This window comes from Pteropus alecto, unplaced genomic scaffold (genome assembly GCF_000325575.1).
Source record: "Pteropus alecto unplaced genomic scaffold, ASM32557v1 scaffold7, whole genome shotgun sequence".
Classification (NCBI taxonomy): domain Eukaryota; kingdom Metazoa; phylum Chordata; class Mammalia; order Chiroptera; family Pteropodidae; genus Pteropus; species Pteropus alecto.
In genome coordinates, this window is record NW_006494614.1 from 10995843 (window position 1) to 11011142 (window position 15300).

The 15300-nt window shown below is 32.7% G+C and overlaps 1 protein-coding gene across 2 annotated transcripts in view; it reads left to right on the forward strand.

The window, feature by feature from the left end:
- Nucleotides 1-15300, forward strand: part of RARS2 (arginyl-tRNA synthetase 2, mitochondrial) — a 58401-nt gene that overhangs the window by 10304 nt on the left and 32797 nt on the right. For both annotated transcript variants that reach the window (XM_006926326.3, XM_015600467.2), the window contains 3 exons: nt 4457-4530; nt 8364-8466; nt 9784-9867. In XM_006926326.3, coding sequence (XP_006926388.1) covers nt 4457-4530; nt 8364-8466; nt 9784-9867 — 261 coding nt within the window. The remainder of the gene's footprint in view (nt 1-4456; nt 4531-8363; nt 8467-9783; nt 9868-15300) is intronic.

Here is a 15300-nt window from a genome sequence, read left to right on the forward strand (position 1 = left end):
TTTTATAAAAATTGGACTGTATTGTAATGAGTTTTTATTTTTAGGTTCGTTTGCTTTTGTTAGTTTTATGATAGAAAATGTCGAATTACTAAAAGTATAATAGTGTTATGATTCCCTGTGTACCCATAACTGAAATGTTATTTTAAATAAAAAGTATTAAACATAGTTTTGCTTGAATTTAATGAAAGAAAAAGAAACCAAAGTAAAATTCAAAGAATTATTGATGTATTTCCTAAACGAGCCCTCTACAGTTAAGAGAGTATGAGGAACATTATAATTTGGAGTGTTTTTTTAAATCTCGCTGTTTCAAAGTTACACAGTATCCACCCCTACTGTGAGAGAGGAGGATATTAGCACCTTATATTTGGTATAATTTTACCTTTTCTAATTTGGGTAACTTTTTCACCCAAAGTTTGTAACATAGTCTATTAACTATATCTGCACAGCTTATCTCGTATTTATTTCATGTTGAGTTCGATAAGATAGATGCTTCACCAATCCTTTTCCTGATGCATGGCTCATTTGGCTGGATTTCTATAAGTAGATTTTTCAAGAAGGGCTCATAGTGCTTTATTTTTTTAAACTTTATTTTTTTTTAAGAAATTATGACTCCAGATAAAATAATCCTAAACATATCAAAAGGGTTGATTATTAGAAAATTAGCATGTTTAGAAATATCAAAATAATAGATTTAGAAATATTAAAAATCTTTATTTTAGAAATAAAGCAATAACATCAGATTATTTCTTTCTGGTTTCGAATTTTCCAAAGATTGATACTACAGATGCAAATGCGTGCAACAGTCAACATTTTCAAATTTTCCAATTTCGGTATGTTGGCAACTAAAACTAATTCAAACTGAAAAGCAGCAACTGAGCAGTTGAACCAAACACACCAATCTGCAACTTCTCTAGTGGATGGATCTAGTCCTATGTAATATCATTGCTAAATTATTTGTTTTAACTAGGTTATGGTTGTTGTGATTACATAACATGGTACAAAGTAAAGTGCATTTATTTCATCTCTGGAGTTTTGATTGGGTGCATTACTTTTGAAATTTAGAAACTTAACTAGGATGTATCTCAGTGTTGAATTTTCTATAATGTATTTTCCTGACATAATTTACTTGGATCCGCAAATTCAGTTTCTTTTTTTAATGAAATATTTGTGGAGAATAATATAGTAAACATCTATGTACTCATCACTGCTTGGGATACATTCATAGTAAGTGATATGCGTAGATGTGATAAACACAAAACCTCATATGTGAGGAAGGAGAAATTGCAACCAGGGATGGATACCTAGGAGATTTTAATAATATTTTAATAATTTATTTTTCGATTATTAAATTTTATATAAGTGGTAATCGAACTGTATGTATCCTTCTGCAGCTGGGGTTTTTTTGTTTGTTTGCCTCAATTTTTTTAAAAAGATTTATCTATAATGATGCATGGAGGTCTAGTTTTTTCATTTTACTGCTGAGTGGTGTGCCATCGCTGTTATATACCACAGTTTAGATTTTGTTCTTTATCTCACAGATGTTTTCCCTTTTATTGAATATTATGCCCTATCTTCCATCACCTGATCATACTTCTGATTGCAGCTGCCACTTGTGTGATTTTACATGTGCTTCCATTTGCTCATTACTAACAGTACTTCATCCTGTCTAAACGCCTGCTGGTCCCAGCCTATACTCAGCTCAAGTGTGGCAAAATTATGTCAAGGACAGCCCTCACCGAGAGTGGAAGCTCCTTCTTCCTATTTTTGGATAGGCAATTTTGGTAGACATTGAGTATGCTTCTTAGGAGGTACTAATGGAAATTAAGCCCCCATTGCCTATAGCAGTGACCTTGATAGTACAATCTTCTTCCCTCTCACTCTCCCCAGTCAATCACTTCTGCCCTCAGGAATCACCTCCCAAATAAATTACCTGCTCACAGTCTTTTCTCAGGACCTGCTTTTGGGAGAGCCAAGATACGTATCTATGAATATTTTAATTTTTCTTGGGTTTTGTTGATTCATCTCTAGGCTTCTGATACGTGAGACCAAGTTAGGAGCCCTGCTAAATAAGGCTGCTCCATTCTGCTTCAGAATCTTTTATTTCTTGGCTATCACTTTTTGAAGAGTGTGGCTTTGGGCTTTGTCTCTCTATTCTTATGTATTTGCTACTGGAGAACCAATGCAGCTATATTCCTGTCCTCTTCTTTGCTGCTCTTTTTATATTTTATGGACAACAGTTATCCTAAGGTTAGATAATCATAACCCGATTTTATTTATCTTTCTTCGATTGCTTTATGTTTTTTAGTATCTGTACTCATTATCTTAGCTCTTCTATGTCATACTTTTAATTGTGACTTCCATTGTTTCTTAATTATTGTATAATGTTTGAACAATTTATTTTTTAGACTCCCTTTTTATCTCATTCTATTGTTTATCCTGTCTTTTAGTTCTTGTTTATTGTATTTACAAATCTTGAAGCACTTAAGAAGAATGTCTTTTATTCATTAGGTTATATTTTTCTTCTAGACAGAGTTCTTTGATCTGTATGCCACATTCCTTCTATTCTTTTTCTCTTTCAGTCTGTTCCTCCTCCTCATCTTTCTCTTCCTGTCTCTGTCTGTCTCTCTCAGTGTCTCTGTTGGTCTCTGTCTCTCTCTCTCTCTCTTTCTGTCTCTCTCTGCCTGTTTGTCATGCTTATTCTTTTTTACCTTGCTAAGGCTTGACAGCTCTGTCCAGACTTTGTATTTGTTCCTGCATTGAGTGGACAACTTCTTTACATCTCACACTTGTTCTTGGCTCACCTCGCTTTTGTGGTTACAAAAATATAAACTGCAGGTCTCTACTCCTTTTGTCTCTATAGTAGATTGTGGTGACCTGTACACATTACTCCTGAACTCTAATGTGGCATATTAGATTTTTGCTGGCTAGCCCTGATATTTTTTCACCTTCCTAGAAAAGTTCGTTCTCTGATTTTTTCTTTCCGTACAACATCAAATCAAGATTTATTCCTTGTAGTTGGGAAGCCCTCAGTATGGTGCCCTAGAATCTTCACTTCTGCTGGAAAGTGTTGGAATCTACTTCTGTGTTTTACTCATTCTCTCCCACAGCTCTGTAGCATCTCCTATTCACAATTAATAAAATAATGAAATTCATTTTTTTCTCTCCAGATTTGGGGTGTTAATGAGAATTGTTCAAGTTAGGAGCCTTGTGAAACAGGCTTCATCCATTCCTCTTCAAAATCTGTTTTATCTTTCCTTGGCTGTCACTTTTGAAGTTTATAACTTTGGGCTGTGTCTACCCTGTGTATTTGATGGAGAACCAGCCAATCTACCTATTATCTACCTTCTTTCTCCTTTCTTCCTTCTCTTTTATTTTAAATTTAGTAATAGGTGGGAGTTGAGAGGTGGGGGATTGTATAAAGAAGGCTGAGTCTTTCTTTTTGGGTTTCGTTTTGTTTTTAATTGTGGGAAAAGACATAACATAAAATTTACCGTCTTAACCATTTTTAAACACACAGTTTGGCAGGAGACAGTGGTTTTAGTTTTACTACTCTCCTGAAAAGGGAGACATTTACTATGTCTCCCTTTTCCTTCTCCCTCAACAGCCATGGTTACTCCGTTGCAGAGGCTTCATAAAGATTGAAGAGGTGGGAAAGAAAGATGAAGACAGTTTTAAATTCCTTATGGCTGTACTGCTATTGCACTGTTTTCTTTTTATGCAGTTCTCATTCAAATGTTATAGATATGGCATAGGGGTTGAGTGTAGATTCTGGTTTTAGATAGCTTGTGTTCATGTCCCACCTTTTCCACTTAAGCGAGTTACATAAATGCTCTGTATTTCAGTTCCATCATTCATGAAATGAAGTCTATAATAGTGTGAAAGTCATGGGATTATTTCAAAGAAAAATTAAGACATGTTAGATGTACCTGTCTCATATAAGAATCATTCAATAAATGAGATTGATTTATTGAATCAATGGTAGGCAATAAATTTTTGTCTCTTGTTCATTACTATATTCCCAACTCCTATAACAGTGCCTGGCACAAAATAGGCATTCAGTAAATACTTTATGAATGAATAAAAGTCAATTATATTTGGTTCCTCAGAGGTTCATCCCCTCTCTTTATAAAAAAATTTTTTTTAATTTACAAATATAAAATTCATTCTTTTTGATGAACAGTTCTGTTTGTTATGGTCAAACCCTCTTCTCACCCTCAGTCCCTGGCAACCGCTGATCTGTTCATCTTTACAGTTTTGAGTTTTCCAGAATGTCAAATAAATTGAATCATGCACTATACACCCTGTTGAGTCTGGCATTTGTCACTTAGCATACTGCATTTGAGGCTCATTTATGTTGTTAAGTGTCTCAGTATTTCTTTTATTGCTGAGTAGTATTCCATTGAATCTGTAACAAATATATTAACAATCTTGCTCTTTTTTTTTCCTTTATTTTTAGCTTTCCAGAGTGTTGGATCTTCCACCAGAAAATTTGATCAAGTCAATATCTGCAGTTCCAATTTCGAAAAAAGAGTTAAGTAAAATATATTTGTAACAATCTAAAATGTTGCTGTCAATATAAAAAAAAATTGTTATTCTTCAATTTATAGAGTAGTCCTTGAAATTTACCATAAGATAGAATTTAACTTATTACTCCCGTTGACAAAAATAATAAAATTAAAATTCGTATTTTACATACTCTGACATGGCAAATTATATTAGTATGCTCATGTTGTTGTAATATTTGCTTATGCTACTAACTACAATTATGGCAGTCTCTAAGAAGAATTAGGACTGAAGTTCAAATTTAATTCTATAACAGCAAAAAAAGAACTAAGATGGTGGTTAGTTTCTCAGGGTTTTTGAATGGCTCTTAGAAATTATACACCTATCTGATGCTTGAAAATGATTGTACAGTATTTACCTGCTAGGTTTTTTGTGGTTTATTTTTTGTTTTCAGTGTTTCCCTTTGAGGACTTCCAGCGATAAAGAACTGTTGGTTAAAACTACATACAACCAAGAGTTGCTTTCTTGGATGCAGGGAAATATCTATCTCTTTGTGAGTTTGGTCATTCTAAATGATACTTGTTTACCATTTGGCTAGAAAACTTCAATATTTGGATAAAATACCCTCTCAGTCAATTAATAATGGCAAGAAATTAGCTACATAGCAGGCATTTAAGCCCTAAGCTTTAGAAAGATGTATAGATATGATCATCAGTACCATTATGTTCTTATGTTTTGTCCCCTTAACTTTGTCAAGATTTTAAGATAGAGAAGGATAAATATTCTTTGTCTCTGAATAGGACAAAGAGATAAGTAGAAAAGGAAGAGAAAGGGTACATGTGGCCTTGTAAAAGTGAGCATCTTTAAAAGTGGCCTGCTGCAACTTTATTGTGTTAAAAGAACAGAGGTAACCGCTGACCAAGGGGACCTCATAATTATATGTACATTGATGTAATGTTCCAAACCAGTTACCTATTTCATAAAATCTGTAAATAACATTCTGCATAATGGAATGTCTCCATTTTTATTTTTTGTTTCATAGGCCTTTAATAAGCAGAATTATCTTGACCCATCTTTTGAATAAGATTTCCTTTACCTGCCTCAGGCTCGTTGGGCAGCTCCACTTTAACAGTCTTAAATACTGAGACTTTGGTTCGTAGAAAACAAATATTGGAGAGGACCTCAAAAATTTTCTAGGCTACAAGTGTAAAATTCTATATATTAAATTTACTTAAAGGGAATCTCTAATGTTTTGCCATAATAAACCCAGTTGTCCTTTATAATACTAAAACCAAGCCGATTTTATATCTACTTTATTCTGAAATGCTATTCTAAAATGCTACTTTATTCTAAAGTGCCAGAGATTAAGAAATATTATTTTTGTTAATGTTGTTTATTTAATGTGATGTGAATCAATTTGCTCAGGTCTCCTAATTCAATTATAGTTTCAGCTATGGTAGAATTCCTATTTAATACTGATCAAAGTAGAGAGGAATAATAGTTTTGTTACTTGCCAGTACTACTCAGGTCTAGAGATTTCACTCTAACACCACAACAACAGCTCCTCAGACATAGTGGGAAAGGAGCTATTGCTTTTTAAACTTTTTTTTAAATTAAATAATATTAAAGTAGAGGAAATAGTTTCATGACCCCTCCGAGCCATCATTCATCATTATTGACACATAGTCAGTTTTGTTTCATCTATATTTCTACCTACTCTCCTTCACAATGGATTATTTTGACAGCTACTGCTTTTCATAGTCAAGATGTTATGTCTTTTAAGGTTTTTCTTAATTTTTCTATCACAAAAGCAAAACAGATAATCTTAAGGAAACTCAGGAAAATACAGAAGAATAAGACAAATTCTCTTTAATCTTACTGCAGTGAGACAACTTATGTTAGCAAGTTGGTGTATTTTTACATTTTCTCTTGGAATATGTCTTGCAGCCTTTAAAATACAGCTGTAAAAATACTGTATGTATAATTTTTTAACTCTTTTTCCCTTGACGTCATTCTTTTTATGTAAATATCACTTTTTAACATTGGCTAAGTAATATTCTCATTCTCCCTTGTTGATAGATATTTAGAATGTTTTCAGTTCTGATTTTTTACATAATTGACATTCAAGAATTACCTGTTTAAATAAAGCAAAAGTTCCTTGTGGGTATATAAAGTTCCCAAAAAAGGAAAACTGGGAAGTAAGTCAAGTCTGGTTGTTTCCCCCCACTACCCTAAAGCATTTACTTCTCTTTTGGGTCTTTATTACTGGCAATAACCCTTCACATAATTTTAGAATTCATGTTTTAAATATTCCTAGTTTAATATATTATTGTAAGTCATTATTAATAGACTAAATGGGTAATTTTTTAATTTGTCTTTCTACCACTAAACTAATTGGAAGTTTTGTGATTCTGTTGAGACAGTAACATTTTTAAATTCAATTGAACTAGTTTATCATGTCTAGAATAAAATTATAGATACTTCCTACTATTCACAATTTTTAAAAACTATCTATAGAAAATAATGTAACCTCTTTGTGTTTCTTAGATGTTTTAAGAGCCATCCTATGGGTTTATGGTCATATTAAACCTTTTATAATGTATCCTAGCTATATGTCAAATATCTTTGGTTTATATTCAGATCTGTATAATTTCAATTAATATTGTCATGGATCTTATTTTAAATTCTTTTCATTTTTAAGTATCTTTGTGTTTGTGTGTTAGTCCTATTATTCTCATTTTGCTAAACTAATCCCAGTTTCCCACATTATTGGCACAAAAACTTGATTAAGCTATCAGAGTCCTTTGGTAAGAAAAAATAAATGCATTCAAAGCTTACATGAGTTTTCACAATTAAAGTTAATCTTTAGAAAATTGGAATGTCATATAGTCATTAGAGAATAGTCTTAGGAAAAAAAAGTTTGCCAAACAAGCCAGTATATGAAGAAGTACAGACAGAATAATTCCCAGGGCCCAGAACTGGTGGTATTTAACATTTTTATTTAACATCAGAGCTAGAATTAGTATTATTTAACCAGAACTTAATTTCTCAGCTACACTTTGAAGTAGGTATAATTATTATCACACTTTTACTGAGTTACAAGGGAGGTACAAATGTCAGTAGATGAGTTTGGGTTGGTAAATGTAATCCACTCTAGACTGCTGGATAATAGATTAAAGTTCAGGAAAATTTTTAATGGTCATTGTGGTCTTTAATGTATAGAACGAAAGTCACACAGGACTATTTTGGTATATGTCTAAATTTCAAGTGTGATAAGAACAAAGTCACTTGTGCTCCTCTAAGATATGTCCTTTTATGTCAGTCACATTGAGCTAGACAGACAGTGGTTCAGCCTATTTACTTTGCCCACAGAGTCTCATTCTCTGGTTCCTTATTAAAGATCAGAAGATGTTCAGTGAGGGTAATTATGTAGATGTATATCAATTTGTATACATCAATTAAAATTTTCTGTATATCAATTACAATTTTTTTATACTTTGAACTATTTCAAACCCATAGAAAAATTTATAGAGAATAACGTAATGAACACTCACATGCTCACTTTCTAACATGCCAAGTCTTAACTTTTTCCAAAGTGGTTGCTGTATCCCACAGAGATAAAAACCTACAATTAAATAGTAGAAGAGGAATAATTTTATAAGAAGATAAAAGATAAAGTTCTAAGTAAATATAAGATGATATTTCTAATTTTTTTTTTTTTGGCTTTATGTATTGAAAGCATAACACCTGATAAAATTGTGTCAATGTGGAGAACTCCATATTAGTCTTTTTTTTTTTGTTACACTAGTAAGGTTTTTAGGGTAACAACTGCTTTTTCTTATTTCAACATCTCTCTTTAGAGAAGTAGCGGATTTTCAGCTTTCTATGGATTCTCTATTGGATAATAGCAATGACCATTCCAGACCAGATATTCAAGCCCAAGCCACGAGACTGGCAGAGAAGGTACTTTAGCCTGTTATCTTTTTTTGACATTATAATAAACTTATTATTTTAAAGAAAAGAATTACTTGCAGACTATCTCAACCCTAATAATGAATTTAATAGTGTATCTTTGTTCAAGGTACCTTGGAATATATAATTTAAAATTATTTTAGCCATGTACTATAAGATTAGGTTGATTTTCCAAATCAGTTGTAAAGAATTCCTCTTGATCTGACATTGTTCAATTTTTTGATTAACTTCTTACAGGAAGTCTGAAGTATTAATTAATTTACAGATTGAAGCCGAATGGACTTCTGAATTTAGGAGAACAAGCTTGAGAAATTAGAGCAGTGGTTGCACTTTTTAAAATGAGTTTCTGAGAAGATGAACATTAAAATATGAGAAGAAATGATTTGATGTAAATAGAATCATGATTGCAGAGAAGTGGTTAGGTGATTTAATAAACCTCTTTCACTTATGATTTCTCTGATAGGTTTGGTATCTAAAATAGGAATTGAAAGGATTGTAGAGAATGACCAGATTTAAACTGTAAGGGTAATACCATCAGAAAAGGCAGGTCTTTTTTTAATAAGGTTATACATTTGACTCAGAAGGGATGTCTGAGCTCACTAAAGAATTAGAACAATGAAAGTCACTATCATAGAAAAAGATGTTTGAAGAATGAGTATGATAAGGGAATTTTAGTAGCTGAGTAAATATTTGATTTAAAAAAACCTACATTTTTATTTGCAACTACATCAAGAGTGGAATCATCCTAATTGTAATATTTAGTCTCAAAATGAAAACTAAAGGCTCTTCAGTGACAACAAGTCCATGGGTATATATCATGTGCTTTGAGCATCTAGTTAGTTAAAATTTTAAGACATATTCACTGAAGACAATGTATTTAAATTATTTCCATTTTATGTGTTGGTGCAAGTGATTTAACGTAGGCCCTGACAGAATGTCACGTTATGTGGCTCTTTTGAAAAAAAAAAGGTAGGTGAGCTGAAAAGTGTTCATTGCATGTCAGGGTTTGTAGGGTGGGGATAAAGTGATGCTCTTTTTCTTCTATGTTAGATGGAAATTTTGAGATGAGGGAATGAGAAAGAGAAAGGGACTAGGAATATAGAATAGTATTCTAGTCAGAAAAAGAAGAAAACATGTTTACCCAAATAGAATTGAAGAGACTAAAGACCCAAGTCCAGATACAATGACTGAGACAGATAATGCACCTGCTGCCTTTGGATAGTTAAAAATTTGATAGTATTAGAACTACAACTTTCATTAGGCCTATTTTTTAACATACCTATTTTACTTGATTTGTTATCTTTTCAGCTAAAATGTGATACAGTGGTGAGTGAAATTAGCACTGGTCGAGGGACTGTAAATTTCAAAATAAACAGAGAACTATTAACAAAGGTAAGAATGGGTTATATTTCAGCTCTTGCATCTATACTCATTTTCTCTGCTGTAGCTACAGTGGTTTCCCTCTAGTTTTTAAATTTAACTGTGACTCCTCTTGCCTCCAAACCTTTGCACATTCTGATCCCTCTGCCTGGAGTGCCACCCCAAGTTAACTTCAGATCTTGATATTTCCTGGGCATTGCTTTTCTGACCCCTTCATATATATGCTCTCATAACACTATATATTTCTCCTTTGCAGAATTTACCATAGTTGCTATTTTATATCCTTTTTATTTGATTAATGCCTATTGTCCTTTAAACTGTAATTTCCATTAGGACTGATAGTTTGTTTTTCTCACTATTGGATCCCCTGTTCCTAGGTGTGAGGTAACTATTGTCAAATGAGTTAATAGATTCTGTATTGAATACCAGAAAGGTGCTGCTGGGTTCTGCTCTCTCTTAGTCTATAATCTGTTGGAAGCATAAGATTTATACAGAAGAAACCATAAGATAGCTTCTTCTTTTAATAAAATAAATATTAAAACAACAACAAAAAAAGATGATTGGTTCAATAAGCTTAAGAAAGATCAAAGATGGAGAAATCAGGATGGCCTGGAGGGGTTGGGTAAAATGCATAAAGGAACTGGGTCTCACATGAATGAGACCATGGAGGACACGTAATCCTGGATAGGCAGTACTTTGATACCTTTTATTGAGAGTCTCATATCAATTTTATCATAATGCATGCTTTGGTCTTTAAAAAAAAAAAAAAAGATATATACCAGCATCGAGTTGGTCAGGCTTAGTAATGCTGTAGTCTTGAAAATAACTATAAAACTAATATGTCTAACTATAGTTTCTCACTGAAGGAGAGTTAATGTTTTATGTTTGTCTTTAGATCTTTGAACTTTTATCTTTTTTTCACTCTTATTTGAAAGTAAATTAGTTACCAAAATCAGTCACAAGGTTAAGAAGGAAATTTGTTTTGAGCTTGTTAAAAAGTGTCTACATCCTGCTAGGCTGTTGATAATATTTCATGTCAATTTAGCAAACCAGTGAATCTAATTTACCATTTTTAAATAAGTGACTCTTCCAGTTGCTGTCTTTTTTTTTTTTTTTTTAATGGAAGTAGAAATGCAACTTACCAAAGTGCCTACCAAACTTTAGGCCACTTGATAGGCATCAATATTGTACTTTTTTCGTTTTCCCTGAGATGGGAAAATGTGCTATAGTAGATGGAGTTTGCCTTTTCAACCAGATTACCTGAAAGAGATGTGGTTTTTATTTCAAGGCAAGACATATATTTACTTAATAATTTAAAATTTCAATGGCCATGAATTTTCATGCTTTATTACAATTAACAAACCAAGATTTTTCTCTGGTTTAAGGATGCCCACTTGCTCACTTATTAAAAATATTCCCAAATCCTTCTCAGTTGACAACGGAGGGACAAGAGTTAGGGCTTTGAGGTCCAGCTACTCTTTCTCACATGAAAATCCTGCCTCCATTGAGGATCTGAATCTCAGCGTGATTTTTGTTAAAGGAACAGATTGCTCACAGTGGCACAATAAAGATACACATCCTACATCATTGAACACTGATAGTCCGAAAAAGGTATTGAATATGCTTTTGTTAAAAGTTATAATTTTTTAATGATAATTATTTTTTGCTCAAAATCTAATTTCTTCTACATCTGGCCTCATTATTTTCAGGCCTTGACAGTGGCATTTATTTGCGTGTCTAATGAATTTTTCAGATCACATCAAATAAAATTCAGCTCTTCTTAGGACCATTATAAAACTTTTTTATTTTTATATCTTAAAGTTATCAAGATTGATATGTAGCCAATGATCTTTGTTTAAAACTTATTCCTCAAGCAGAGAATTATGAATTTGTTATTGCTTACACATGTATAAACTTAGCCTTGCATAAAACATTATCTGTTCACACATTGCAATTGAATTATTAGCACTGGTAGCACTGGGAATGATTAGTTAGCTTAAGTTTGGATCAGTAATAGTGTCTTAAAATGCCTTCATCTAAATCCTCCTCAAAGATAGGAGGCTAAAATGTGAAATTTATTATCTCTGTGACTAGATAATAAATATTTCAAAGCTGGAAAATATGACCAATGCATATATTGTGAAGAATTATCCCTTTGGTACCAAACCTGTACCTGTCAGTAGCTTGCAGATGACTTTCACAAGAAACTGTAACTTCAAGTAATAGTTAATTCAGTTTACAGAAAGAAAGAAAAAAGAAAATATGAGTTTAACTAAATAGGAAAAAGGCAAACAAAATCCTGTTTTTTAGGTGCGCCTTGGAAATACACAAGGTTAACATTTTTATTTCATGAGTACACACATGCATTTTTTTGTTTGCCAAATTCAACTTTGCATGTTCTACCAAAACTTAAGAAAAAGAAAGATATTAATTTAAATGGCTCTAAATCTGTTTATTATTTCACTAATTAAGTTTATGCCAGAAGGCATTAGATGCACTCAAGTCACAATTAGTGCCAGTTGGATGAACACATGGAAAGAATGAATAATTAAGTTCTTTTCCACTATTGACCAAAGAATTGACTAAACAGATAGGCAGTGGTAGCTTGCTTAGAAGTTTTGTTGAGAGCTGTAGAGAAATTTATGACAAAAATCGTCCACAAGAAAAGTGATAGTGACAAACAAAAAGTAACAGCCAATTGGAATATTTGTTAATTTGCTAAAGCATTACAAAAAAATGAAACCTTTGAAAGATTTAATTGCTGATTATAAACTTTATGCACTAAATTTACATCTTACATTTAGACATATTAATGAATAGATAGGCTCTAGCTTATTCATCTATTGGAATATCAGGGAACTTTACTAGCTCACTGACATTCTATAGTTAACAACTTTCTTCAGGAACTGTATTGCTGAAATCTAAAGACAAAATGGCATAGATTCTGCCCTCAAGGATCTTATAATTGAAAAGAAAAGCATAAAAAATATCAGTGTAATGTGTGATGGATATGATAATGTGATGGCTGGTATAATGAAGGCATGTATAAAGTTGCAATCCAGTGTGAAAAAAGGTTCCCAAGTCTATCTTGAGGTGAGAGAAGAAAATCTCAAATTGAGATAACGATAAAGAAGAATGTACTTGGAAGTTACAAAAGCAGACATTCCAGGCAGAGGGGTTGCCTTGGGCCAGAGGACAGCCAGTCAAGAACATGGCATTGTCTTGAAATCACCAAGTGATTGTTATGGTTCATACATAGGATGGTATGGAAGAGGATATGAAATTATACAATATGAAGGGCCTCGTGTGCCCTGCATAAAGAGTGTCAGTTTTTTCCTCTGTCATCATTTTCCATGATGTATTATGTATACCACAGCTAGCACATGTGATGACTTTTGGTATTATGCTAATGAATTTATTTCATTTTAATGATTTTACAATTGACCATTGAACAACGCAGGTTTGAAATATGTGTGTCCACTTACACATGGATTTTTTCAATACTGTAAATGTATTTTCCTTATGATTTAATAATATTTTCTTTAGTTTTATTTTAAGAATACAATATATAATACATATAATATATGAAATATGTGTTAATTGGTTGTTTCTATTATTGGTAAGGCTTCTAGTCAACAATAGGCTATTAGTAGTTAAGTTTTGGGGGAGTCAAAAGCTATTCATGGATTTTTGACTGTATGGGGTACTGGCACCTCTAACCCATGCATTACTCAAGAGCAAACTATATATTTATTGCAGAAAAATAACTAATGCTGGGGATGAAGTACAGCATAGAGAATATAGTCAATATTTTAATAACTATGTATAGTGCCAAGTGGGTACTAGACTAATTGGGGGCATCACTTCATAAATTATATTAATGTCTAACCACTGTGCTGTACACCTGAAAGTAATATAAAATAATGTTGAATGTCAACTCTAATTGAAAATTGGAAATTAAAAAAATAATACTTCTAACTCATGATTTTTATGGATATTACAATGTGCCTTTTAAGAAATCAGTTCTCTCAAAATTTAAAAAAAAGTAAAGGTGATATGCTTGTAAAGTAAAAATCAAATCAGAAGTTGGTGAATCTTTTAAGCAGTAAAGAATCTTTGAAGGAACATAGACTTGGTTAAAGATGTATATTATATAAGAAGATATGTGTTACTGTTTTGTCGCGGTGGTAGTTTTATAGCGGCATAGCTGACAAATGATGAGGGTCTAAACCAGGTGAGAGGGTATAACTGTAATGATATTTAGGAGTTAGCATGTGCAGGGCTAACTCCTAATAGATTCTAGGTTATTAATAGATTAATAGATTCTAGGTTATGGAGATTGTGGAGGAGAAAGGATAAATGTTAGGAACTCCTAAGTTTCTGACTTGGTTAGCTGGAGATAAAGATTATGGATATGGAGAATGTAGAAGGAAGAGAAGTATATTTCATTAGAAGTGTCTGAGAGAGGTGCCCAGTCCTGAGTTGGACATATCAGTCTGTGGCACAGGAGAGATTTTGTTAGGTAAGTCGTAGTTGAAGTCTTAGAACTTTAGACCTAGGAGAAGTGTAAAAGTAAGGAGCAAGAAGCAAGGAAGGTGTGTAGGTGAGGAGTGGCGGGCAGACAGTGGAAGAGGAGCTTGCAAAGGAAACTGAGAAGCAAAAATCAGTAGAAAGTGGTGTAATTACAACCAATGAGGGAGGGGTAGTTGCAAGGAGAAGAGAGTAATCATCAGCTAAGATGGTACATGAAAAGTGGTCAGCGCTGGGGAAGGCAGGAAGGGACCAGAGTTAGGGCAGATGATCAAAAGGAGCTCTAAACTTTAGCCTTATCTTAACTTTTTAATTTTTAAATTTTACATAAAGAATGTATTCATAAAAGTAATATATTAAGTACAATATAAGCATTCAGTTAGATTTGGCATTTAGAATTTTTATTTGAAGAGCACTTTCAGTGAAATTAAAAAACTTCAGTAGCCTGTGGGTTAAATTGTTAATGGAAGGTTTGGAAGTGTATATAAGATAGTTCTTTATTAAAGTTGGTTTTTTTTGTTTCTCTATGCCAGAGAAATCAACAAACTGAGAGTCATTTGTTAAAGAGAATTCTAACTTATTGCTATTACCATTTGTGAAGTCTACCATCCATGACATAAAAAGGGATGGAAAGTAAAAAAGATGGGCATACCTTAACTTAAATATTATCTGAATATGAATTTCTTCTCTCTAATGTTTACCTCCCCATTTGCAATCTTCTTGTTACCGTATGCTTGGAGTAATTACCATTTAATAGGCCTTTAGTGTATGGCAGGCACTACTCTCCTTAATGTCTATATATTTATTAATCCTTTCTCTGTTCTATTGTACAGTGTGAGTGAACAGAATATCATTTTCTCTGTGTTCTTGGGCCAATACTGTTTCTGAACCTTGGTTTTTTGTAGCCCTTCAGCA